The sequence below is a fragment of the Miscanthus floridulus genome, chromosome 10 (assembly GCF_019320115.1).
Source record: "Miscanthus floridulus cultivar M001 chromosome 10, ASM1932011v1, whole genome shotgun sequence".
NCBI classification, from domain to species: domain Eukaryota; kingdom Viridiplantae; phylum Streptophyta; class Magnoliopsida; order Poales; family Poaceae; genus Miscanthus; species Miscanthus floridulus.
Window position 1 is genome coordinate 104,488,958 of NC_089589.1, and position 12,139 is coordinate 104,501,096.

The 12,139-nt window shown below is 45.1% G+C and overlaps 2 protein-coding genes across 3 annotated transcripts; one reads left to right on the top strand and one right to left on the bottom strand.

The window, feature by feature from the left end:
* Positions 1-625: 625 nt before the first annotated feature.
* Positions 626-3,541, bottom strand: LOC136485224 (thioredoxin reductase NTRB-like). Of its 2 annotated transcripts, none has more exons than XM_066482148.1 (2): positions 2,483-3,541; positions 626-877 (listed from the first exon to the last, which is right to left on the bottom strand). In XM_066482148.1, the coding sequence occupies exons 1-2, from the start codon at positions 3,405-3,407 to the stop codon at positions 786-788; spliced, it is 1,017 nt and encodes a 338-aa protein (XP_066338245.1). In that variant the 5' UTR covers positions 3,408-3,541; the 3' UTR covers positions 626-785. The 2 variants fall into 2 exon arrangements, 1 of the variants encoding a protein (XP_066338245.1); XR_010766371.1 differs by having other exon boundaries at positions 826-877; positions 2,200-3,541.
* Positions 3,542-7,272: 3,731 nt separating this feature from the next.
* LOC136489178 (histone H3.2-like) lies at positions 7,273-9,058 on the top strand. The gene is made up of 4 exons (XM_066485892.1): positions 7,273-7,669; positions 8,520-8,659; positions 8,730-8,849; positions 9,053-9,058. The coding sequence occupies exons 1-4, from the start codon at positions 7,273-7,275 to the stop codon at positions 9,056-9,058; spliced, it is 663 nt and encodes a 220-aa protein (XP_066341989.1).
* The last annotated feature ends 3,081 nt before the right edge of the window (positions 9,059-12,139 follow it).

Sequence of the window (12,139 nt, forward strand, 5' to 3'; positions counted from 1 at the left end):
TGTGAACAAGTGATGTTTAATAACTTAGGAATAGTTTCAAGTCAAATTCTACGGAATTTTTTCAAAACAATTTAATTTTTTTTTGATTTTAGTCCGATATTTCCGATATATCTTGCTTATCCTATTTATCCATGACCTCCGATAAATTTTTATTTTCGATAATGAAAACGTTGCCAATCATACAAGAGAAAGTTGCAGCCCACTAGCCTGAATAGCCCCCCATCAAACAGATATTCATGCGGCTAGTGAGAGTAGGAATTGTGGATCTGCCTAATCTAGGCCTTATGTTAGCACGCACACGGAGCTGGGCCTTGCGCGGCAGGCGGAAATTGATTGTCCATACGTGATGGAGATCGTGGGCTAACCGAAGGCCGGTTGGCCAGTGTGTGTCTTCAGGCTGCTTGACGGAATGTCCGAATGACTGAATATGTGTAAGCATGTAACAGACGGTAACTCCCCTGAAAAGAAAGAGAGAATGAAACTGAGCGGAAGCTGAAAGGCTGCTAGACATTTGATGGATATGAGCTCAGCGTAGCAACACGAATAACATAGCGACCATATTGACATAAAAGATATGTAAAACGATAAGTTCATAGCCGGTAAACACGAAACGGTTTGCAGTACATCACTGTAAGTTTAGAGTTCTGGATCATAATGAGAAGAATATATAGCGTGCTACTAAGCAGCGTGATTATTCAGGTTTTATTTTCAATCATGACAACCCATGGCATACCGCTCATAAGACTGCGGCTCCTATTATATTACGGCACCGTCAACTGATCTAGTCAATCAGACACTCGATCATCACACTTGCCCTCCTGTGCACCGACCCCGACCTCCTGCAGATAGTGCTCAGCATCCAAAGCAGCCATGCACCCTGCAACATCCACAAGTAAATAATAGATATAATTACATATTGGTCACGTGCATCCACAAGTATATATATGCTATGCTGATGAAACCACCACATGCCAGTTTCCTAGATTGATTGATCTTATAAAGAGACAATGAGACCAACCACCATTCTGACTTGTACATTACTAATATTGAAAAAAGAGATTGTTGAAAGCAGATGCATCTTGTATGCAGATTTTCATGATAAACACAGGTAATTGTTAACTCTTTCTAAACAAGTATGAAGTAGGCACAATCACCATTTATGCAGTTCATGAGAATTTACTTTGCCAAGTAGAATTTACCATAATTTCAATACTTTTGTTAAAATATTTCAAATGATCCAGTATATCTTGACTGAAGCATTTTCTAGATAAATGGTTTTTTAAAGCTACAATCAGGACTCTACTTGCTATTGTTTAGTAAAGCTCTAAATCTTATTACCGTGGTTCTAAATAACCTACTATAGTCTAGCTATAGCTTTGTTATAGCACACCTGTAGCTTTGCTATAGTCTTTTCATAGGGACTATCGCTGCAATATTGTCAATCACTACTACAGAAAACATTTTCATCAATGGATCATTAAAAAACGCTTCTAAAAATATAACACTGCCGTTTCATGATACAAACTAGCATTGAATATCATTTTCACCAATGCTTCGTTCATGATACGAGCCCACGGTGAAATTGATTTCACAATTATAAAAGGACTGTGTGCTCCAAATACCTTAATTCCCATCCCAATCCTCTAGTCACCCCACTCCTCAGTTGTCCACACCTCACCTATCCCCTCCTCACCCACCCCACGTCTCTTACCTACCCAACTCTCTCCCCCACGGCAGCATGGCATGCGTATGCCAGTGGGCCGCCTCTTCCTCTCCCCTACTCCACTCCAAGCACACCATGGCTGCCTTGGACGCACCCCCTATTGTCACCCACCCACCACTACACGAAGAACATAGTCGAGCCCTGCGGAGGGATGCCCCCCGATCTGGTGAGATTGCCCTCCCTCTCTCTCTCTCCCTCAACTCTTGCTCATCCCTATCTCTCACATGTAGATCTGATGTGGAGGCATCCTAATTCGCGCGTGACATGCTTAGATTTTTTGGGGTAGGGGGATTGCTCGGCTCAGAAGTGACTTTCATATGGCGGATCTAGGAGGGGCTCACCGGTAGTGGTCTCGGACTGGGCCCTCATCCTCTTTACTTCTCCTCTCTCTCGATCTCCTTCACCCTCCCTGCCTCTCACAGATTTGATGCGGCCAACCAAGATCCGAAGTGAGGCGGGGCCTCCACAAAACTTACACATGTCGTCGTGGCGGAAGTGGGCATCATCATCGACGGAGGAGGCCATAGTGGAGGAGAAATGTTGCGTCCATGATAGGTCCATGGTGGGCAGCATTTTGGTGGTGAACTTGCAGAGAGGTGGGCGGCATGCACCCCCGCATCTCAAAATATTTTTTGGCCGTCTGTGTTAATCCGTTTCGTAGCAGTGAAGTTCCTCTAATAGATATGTTTACATATTGATCACTTGCAATTGCAACACATGAATAGTCGTAGAAGAATCATAGAGCACTAGAGTGTTTACCTGATCCAGCGGCAGTAATGGCCTGGCGATACTTCTTGTCCTGCACGTCGCCAGCAGCGAAGACCCCCTTCACACTGGTGTGGGTGGAGCCCGGTTTGGTCACCACGTATCCAGCCGGTGAATCCAGCTCGAGCTGCCCACCCAGGAACAACGTCGCCGGCGTGTCCCCGATGGCGATGAAGAGAGCCACCTGAAGGTCCTTCACCTCACCACTCACCAGGTTCTTGACCTTGACGCCAGCCCACCGACGGCCGCCGCTGCCGCCGCCGTCTGCGCCGCCAAAGGCCTCGACAACCACCGAGTTCCACACTACCTGGATCTTGGGGTTCCTGAGCACCCTGTCCTGCATGATCTTGGAAGCGCGGAAGGTGCTCCGGCGGTGGACGATGTAGACGCGGGAGCCGTACTTGGTGAGGAAGCTGGACTCCTCCATGGCGGAGTCGCCGCCGCCCACGACGGCGAGGGGCCTGTCACGGAAGATGGGGGCCGGGCCGTCGCAGACGGCGCAGGCGGAGATGCCGTGGTTCCAGTACGCGTCGGACCCGGGGAAGTGGAGCCGCCGCGCGACGGCGCCCGTGGCGACGATGACGGCGTCGGCGAGGACGGTCGTGGACTTGTCAGAGGCGACGCGGAAGGGGCGGGCAGACAAGTCGACGGCCGCGACGGTCTCGGTGAGGATCCTGGTGCCGAAGCGCTGGGACTGGTCGCGGCAGCGCTTCATCAGGTCGCCACCCATGATGCCCGCGGGGAAGCCCGGGAAGTTCTCGACGACGGTGGTGGTGGTGAGCTGCCCGCCCGCCGCGACGCCGTTGGCCATCGAGCCCTCGAAGAGAACGGGCTTGAGGTCCGCCGTGTGCGCGGCCGGGCCGCTCCCGATGATGCACACGCGCGTGCGGAGCGGCGCAGCAGGGGCGGATCCCTCCATGGCTGCTGCTTACTTGTCTTGGCCTCTTGGTGCGGCGGCGATCTGTCTGAACTCTGAATTCAGCTCGCAGCCTCGCACTCGTCAGTCTCTTGTTGTAGTCTTCATGGTCGCTGGTCGGCTGAAGTCCCTTTAAATACCAGAAAGACCACCAATCAGTGGCCGTGGTGTCGACGTGTCAATCATGTCATGGTCCCCTCGCCCCGCAATGCTTCTTATGGATTGGGAAAAAAACTAATTTTTCATAAAAATATAAAAATAACCTGTGGCAAACGAAATTTTAATAAAACATACTTTTATAAAAATAATGGATATGATTGTGTTGCATGACTCATAATTAAAATTTTAAATTTTATTCTCTTAAAAAAATGGTTAGCAATTTTTAAGACCATTAAATAAATAACAAAGACCTACTCAACTATGACGAGGACTCTAACACAGTTGAAGAATGTGGTGTGGACAATCAATTGTGTCATCTTGTGTATTTTAAAATTGTTTAGCTCCAATATCTTAAGTGACATACTAGAGAGCTAGGCCACTTCCAAAGTGACATTCTACCTTGTTCTTGAGAAATTACTACACCTTATATATACTGACACAACCTCATAAAAATGGCACTAAACTCGTGCAAGTTGAGAATTGAAGGTAAGTTCGAAAGCGACTCTTCTTGTAAGTCCAGGCTAGGTCATTTTCAAAGTGACTAACTCTAGTAGGTCACTTAGCACCAAGGTTTTAAATAGCCGGCTAAGCCATTTAGCTTTCTATGTCCAAAAACAGGCTATAGCGGCAGCTAAGAGCTAACTTGTACATGAAAAAACTTAGCTAAATCCTTCTCAAACAGCTATAGCCGGAGATAGCGGAGACTATAGCCGGAGATTTAAAACCTTCCTTAGCACATTTAGCAATGAAGCAATTTCGAAGGTATACAATTGGCGTTTTGTAGTATTAGCAAGGAATGTTCAAATCTACACCAAATATTCATGTTTTAAAACTTTATAATAAACGGTTAGCAATTTTTAAGGCCACTAAATAAATATTTTGTAACAAAAAACTACTCAACTTTGATGAGGACCCTAACATAGATGAAAAATGTGGTGTGGACAATCAATTTCGCTAATACTTTAAAATTGTCCCATTCAAATATCTTAAGTGACCTACAAGAGAGCTAGGTCGTCGCTTCCAAAGTAATTATATTAGTAACACCTTATACTGATGCAACCTCTTCAAAATGGCACTAAATTTGTACAAGTTAGGAATTGAAGGTCTGTTCGAAAGTGACTGCTCTAGTAAGTCCAAGTTAGGTCACTTTCAAAGTGAATAACTCTAGTAGGTCAGTTATTAGCACATCTAGGAATGAAGCAAATTTGAAGGTAGACAATTGGTATTGTGTGTATTAGCAAAATGGAATATTCAAATATACACCAACTTTTCAAATGTGAGGTGACTTCCAAAGCAACTCTTCTAGCACATATATAGTTGCGTCACTTTTATTGTGACTAACTCTAGTATGTCACCAAGCACATTTTGGAATTGAGCAATTCTAAAGATATACAGGTTGTCTCACATTCATAGTGACTAACCTCCTCAAAATGCAAACCTGGCCGGGCTCCTTCCGCATAGCTGCTGTCCATGCACTGGGCAGTGGGCAGACATGTATGCGTGCACGCTGCGGCGTCTGCTTAATCTGTATACTTACTATAAGGTAAAACCCTACCTATATTGAGTAGTGTTGCGATCCTGTTGCATGTAGGTGCTAACACTGAAATTTTTATAGGAGTTAGTGTCGATACAAGCATGGGGGTGTGTGGGGGGTGGGGGGGGGGTGCGGTTTGTAAGGATCGATCGAGATATCACTACTCGGCGAGTCACAGTACATGTATGTGACATTGTTTTGTGCGGACAAACTGTTTTGCAATCACCTGCGGGCCGTGCAGTGCAGAATCCTGTTGCATACAATGCACAATTCGATTTGCCGCTGCTGCCCTCGCTGTCACATGTCTCTAGCCGGCGAGAGCTGTAGAGTAGGCGAGTGGGTCATTGTCTAAGCAATATATGTGCCATTTTTTTACCATCTGCCTAAGGATACCGTCTCATTACCATATCTCCTGCTACAACTAAAAAGAACAAAAGTAAGATAATTTTTTGGTGCGACTTTTTTGGGGGTCGCTCCTCTCTTCCGGCCGTGCGATACCCCACGCGATAGAAAAAAAACTGTCATCCCTGCGATCCCTGCCTGCTTTGAAGGAAACAAATCGATCACTTGAGGCCATACACTACCGGAAACCGGCACTTTGCCGAGTGCCGGAGGCTTTGCCGAGTGTATTTTATCGGACACTCGGCAAAAACGGTCTTTGCCGAGTGCCTAATAGAATACACTCGGCAAAAAAAAAAAACACTCGGCAAAGATGGCTTTGCTGAGTGTTTTTTTCGGCACTCGGCAAAGACGCATTTTGCCGAGTGCTATTTTCCTGGCACACGGCAAAATGCGTCTTTGCCGAGTGCCTTTTTCTGGTACTCGGCAAAGATGTATTTTGCCGAGTGCCATTTTTTGGCACTCGGCAAAATGTGTCTTTGCCGAGTGCCTTTGTATTGGCACTCGGCAAAGAGGCATTTTGTCGTGTGCATTTTTTTTGGCCCTCGGCAAATCATTTTTTCAAAGCAATTTTTGAGGCCCTAAATGAATTCAAATGAAAAACTTTTGAACTACAAAGTTGTATAACTTCTCAAGATCTACAAAGTTTATTTTGGTCATTTCTTCATTTGACAAAACGACAATAACGTTGTTCATAAAATCCACATCTCTCTCATATCTCTCATATTAGTTTCATGAAAGTAGAAGAGAGATATATAAGATTTGTGAACAATGTTACTATCACTATGTCGGATGAACAAATGACCAAAATAAACTTTGTAGATCTTGAGAAGTTATGAAATTTTGTAGTTGGCAACATTTTGATTTGAAATCATCTTGTCATGCAAAAACGACGTTTGAATTTAAAAATTTTAAAATTTGAATTTTTCAAAAGACCTCGGATGGAAAAACTTCCTAAATGAAAATTGTAGATCTCCAAAAGTTATGAAACTATATAGTTGACACCTTTTTGATTTGAAATCATCTTATCATGCAAAACTACGTTTGAATCTCTCAAATTTGAAATTTAAAATTTTCAAACGACCTCGGATGGAAAAACTTCCTAAATAAAAATTGTACATCTCGAAAAGTTATAAAACTTTGTAGTTGACCACATTTTAATTTAAATTCGTTTAGGGCCTCAAACAAACAATTTACTTTTAATTTAACAAAAAATTAAAATATACTTTGCCGAGTGCCATATCGGGGCACTCGGCAAAGATTTTCTATCTGAATTTGGAGTGTCACGAAATTACTGTTAATCTGTGATTCCAGTTTAGGTCCAGTGGTAGAGTGGTAGCGCGGCATACTGTAAGCACGTGTACTCTCCCCTAAAAAAAAAAAAAAAACTGTAGGCACGTGTACTCAGGTTCCCGCTGTGTGGCCGCATGCAGCCGTGAACAACCAGCAAAACCAATCCGAAGCGGAGCTGCCAGATGGTGGTCTGCCATTCGCTACCATTCACCACCCACGGATCGCGATCCGCGTGAGAGCCTGCCAAATCAATCGGAGCCCTCCATTCCCACGCGATCCGACGGCGCCCGTCCAGCCTGATCCCCACCCTGCCCCAAAATTTTCCACGCCCCGCCTCCCTCCTCGGTGTCCGCACAGTTCCCCCACGCAGCAAAATACCGTCTCTTCTCGCCCCATTCCCCCACCGCAGCAAATCCAGAGCCCCATCTCCATTTCAAACACCCGAGCAACAACTCTCCCTTCTCCCCAGCCCAATCCCCCGCGATGGCCCGCACGAAGCAGACGGCGCGCAAGTCCACCGGCGGCAAGGCGCCGAGGAGGCAGCTGGCGACCAAGGTGGCGCGGAAGTCGGCCCCGGCGACAGGCGGCGTGAAGAAGCCGCACCGCTTCCGCCCAGGCACCGTGGCGCTGCGCGAGATCCGCAAGTACCAGAAGAGCACGGAGCTGCTCATACGCAAGCTCCCGTTCCAGCGCCTGGTCCGCGAGATCGCGCAGGACTTCAAGACCGACCTCCGCTTCCAGTCCTCCGCCGTCGCCGCGCTGCAGGAGGCCGCTGAGGCCTACCTCGTCGGGCTCTTCGAGGACACCAACCTCTGCGCCATCCACGCCAAGCGCGTCACCATCTTTGCGGAGTGCGGGATTTTTTTTAAAAAAATAAAACGTCTTTGCCGAGCGCTGGTCAATGCGCACTCGGCAAAGAATTTTTTTTTAAAAAAAATAAAAAATCTTTACCGAGTGCCTGCAGGGTTGGCACTCGGCAAAACCACCGTCAACGGGGCCGGCGCCGTGACGGTTGCTTTTCTTTGCCGAGTGTCTCCGGGGCACTCGGTAAAGTCTTTGCTGAGTGCCCGATAAAAGACACTCGGCAAAGAGATCTTTGCCGATCAATTTTTTGCCGAGTGTTCTTTACCGAGTGCAATTGGGTCTTTGCCGAGTGCATTAGGCACTCGGCAAAGAACCCGAATCCAGTAGTGATATGCATGGAAGGAAACAATAATCATGTGGTGCCCCTCTTGCTCGGTCAGATATCTTTCATCTCCACATAAACCAGATCGTCGATCGACGCCAGGCCAACATCGACGCACCCCTCATGTCCTTCCTGTGGTGCGCTCTCACTAATCCACGCCACCCCACCGAAGACGCCGGACACCACAACGCCCCGCCGCGGCCGCACGCCAGGCACTCGTCGGCCGGACGCCACGACGCCAATCCGGCCCTCAGACGCCGCCGGAACGCCCCCTCCTCATCCGACAGCCATGCCGTCGACGCCAACCGCCGTCGGACGACTGCGAAGAGGTCCTCGACGATGCCGCGCTAACAGAAGGCGACTGCAACTGCTTTATCAGGTGCGGTTTATGATTTCATCTTATTCTGGATGATAACTTTTTTTCCTTCAATTTCTTTACTCAGCCAATGATTTCATGATAATCATGAGAAACACTACTATAAGATGATCGCTGCATATTTGAGATTATGCAAATTTTATTTAATCATGTTCCTGTGTGAACGAGGTGCTATTGGAACCTGCTCATATGACTTCATCCTACCTCTCCCTATCCTCACCGTTGCTATTAAGATCTCCTCCGGCGCCGTCCTCCTCTGCGATGCCCTCTCCACCGGGGCGAGGTCCATAGGATCCAGCGGCAACAAGGTTGAGGGAGTCACGTGGTAGCGAGATCCATCAAGGTTGAGGAACTGTACTAAGCCGTGTGTTGCTACAGATGGCTCTTGGTGTATTCTTGTTCGATCCTGCTGGACAAGAAGGCCTGAGTGGCGACAACTCAGGCGACGGAATTGGTCTGCCATCGTGGAAGTTTAGGATCGACGTCGACTTGCTTGACGTAAGTGTAACCGCCATTGTCCTTTTGTTTCAATTCTCAGACTAATGGTTGTTTGTTAGAGTTCAGCAAATTCAGTTCAGTTGTGCAATAAATTTAGTTTTTTTCACAATCATCAGTCATCAGATATTCATAATTCGAATCTGAATATAAATAGTATTAGGAGTCTGTATACTTGAAACAGTGTGCAATACATTTTCGTTCAGCATTGATACTCGTTAATCAAGGACTCCACAGCTGGTGGCGGTTGCGGAATAAGTGGTGGCACCAGCTCAGGTGCTCCCCGCGGATGCTAGGGTGAGCTGGATGGGCTGGAGAATCTTTATGTCAAGATGTCCATGCGCAGGGTCTTCGGCAGCCTACTGGCTTTTACTATTATTGAATTGCATAAACTGTTTTTTTCTAAGAAAATGAAGTTAAGACAATTAGTTGATTGCGATTATCATTTACTCTTTTTTTCAAATAGTGGTCGCCATTTCACCTCCATATTGTAAGTTCTCACGAGCTCTGTTAACTACATATACGAAATATAGAAAAATTAGCTAGCTACTTAAAAAAAAAGAGAAAAAATTGCATATACTTGATTCAAACCATTCAAGAAAGCAAAGAATACCTATAATGGGGTAACCTCGAAGAAGTTATATAAAATGTTAGTCACTGCTTCCAACAATATAATGTGGTGATCGACATAGTCATGTGACATGTGGTGAGTCTATGGTGCTTATTGTCAATTGTTTGTATTGGAAATAATGAACATGATGAGGGTATGTGCTCAGCCGTGATTAGGCGGATACAGGCTAGATCTACAGGTCAATGGTGACACAATACACAAATTCAGATAGGTTTCCACGAGAGGATCTAATATCCTACATCTTGCGTTGGTGTATTGTGTTGTTTGTGTCCATATACATATGGCCATCTATATGTTGGCCAGGCCAAATGGGCTAGCATGAGACCAGTAATTTTGGTCCGTCGAAGCAAACACCATGCCCGGGCTAGCAGTGCCCGTTATGCCATGCCATGCCATGCTTGGGACACAAGTGTGGCACAATGTCCTTTTTCCCAATCATGTCCTATTTAAGATGACCCATTAGCAGCACGACATATATACAAAAATGCAATTCCAAAAGTTTTTAGTGATCCGATTCACTCCCTCCCACCGTAGGGTCAATTATCCATGGCATATCAGTCATTTCACATTGAAGATATGCCCATTATAAGCTAGCACTTGGCTTAGGGCTTTCCTCACAGCAACATGTGGCGACATATATTTGTTGCACTTCGATACTATGGATGTAGATGGTAACCTTGTCACCATGAACTACACCCTTAATGCTATATACTTCTATAGTCTATATCATATTGACATGACTTAAGACAGGCTCAGTCCCTACTTCTTGCTGAACATTCAAAGTAACTAATTAATAAGGATGACACTCACAAAAGGTGTCATTACTTGGTTGGTGTCACACCCAATTTTAAGGATAAAATTAAATGCATAAAACTCATGTGTGTCCAGGGATCAGTCACACACATAAGTTGACAAATTACAAAAAGTATCATCACGGTGTATCTTACATCACGATTAATACCATCACATAGTCTTACACAACACAGCGGAAAATAAAAAGGTAACTCTCTCGTGGTAGCTCCAACATAGGGACGGTCAACTGGTTGACCTCAAGCCTAAAAGTCCTCTGGAAACTCCTCATATCCGTTGACATCTGTTACCCATCCGGGATTTTTATCCAATACTGAAAGTAAACAAGCGTAAGTACTTCCCGTACTTAACAAGATAACACGGGGTTATGAAAGCTCAAAAAGAGTGACTCTGGTTTACTGCGGTTAGCAGTTTTAGTAAGTCAAGATTTTAGCATCAACTATTATCAAGTTATGCTTAAGCTCCAATTAAACCCACATGATCAGATATCAGAAACAATTGAATAATATTATCTTCGTAGAACATCATAAATGAACAACAATAAGTAACCATTTATTCTGTGAGTTTTTCGGGCCGCTCGTGACCGTGAGCACGGCTGTTATAACAGTTTGTAACACTCTGCAGAGGTCGTGCACTTTCACCATGAGTCGTGATTCCCATATGCCCGGGTTAATTACTCCCATAACACTGCCAAGGTGAGCGGGCAGGGTACACTATGAAGCCATTTCATAGGTTTCTCTAACAAGTTAGGGCTGCTAGGTTTCCTCGACAGGCAGATGTAGGGACCCCCTTTCCTATGGCACATCTCCATCGCGGCTACACACATAGGAACAGAGGCAGCCCTATACCCAACGTGGCAAGCCCCTTTTGCGCCATAAAGGTAACCTCTAACAAGTTAGAAAAGGTTCTATTACTGAGCTAAAGTTAGAGCCATGTGACCCTCACGGTTGCACTGTCAGTCCCAGCTTTTACCGACAGATAAGTCCTTATGGAGGGCCAAGAGCATCATGATCAAAAGTCATTTGCTCCTTCACCCTATAATTCAGTTGTTTAAAAGCAAAATTTACCTTTTTGTTCTATAGAGCCATTAGTCATTATGTAGATCATGTACAGTTACATTGAGCGCTAGCAAACTACCCATATGCATATAACCCGTAGGAGACAAGGAAACATGATACACAATCACTAAGATGTCCTTACGGGTATCAAAATTAGACACATGCAAATGAGAAATTAATAAATGGTGAATGGGACATCAAGGTAGATCCCATGCTATACTTGCCTTGCTCAATGAACTCAGGCTGCTCCTGCAGGTCATCAAAGAACTCTTGGTCTCCAACATTCTCCTCACCGTCTGAACTCGACCAACAAAGCAACATACAAGCATTCCAAAGGCATTCATGCAAAGCAAACAATTATGGGATTAGAACAGTACATCAGGGCATAAAAACAAGATAAAAAGGTTCTTAAAAAGAATCTACGTCTCTCTACAATCACATAGGCGCGAAGTTCACAAAAAACGGAGCTAAAACACGAAAGTTATGAATTAAACGGGGTTTCCTATAGCAATTTATTTAATTAAATCTAGCCTCAAAGTTTAAATGTTGCAAACATGTTCAACAGTGGTATTAACATGTAGAGAACTTAATTACGAACCTAGCGAAATTTGAACGGGTCGATTCGGAACTAAAACGACGATTTTATAAGCAAAACAATGTAGTGGCATTTCTGTAAATAGAATGAACTATTTTTGAATTTAAATAAATCAGAAAAATCAGGATTTTCATCTGGCCGAGGACTGCGGGTGTAAAAAGAATAAAGCCGAGGGGCTCTTAAGCAATTCTGCCATGCG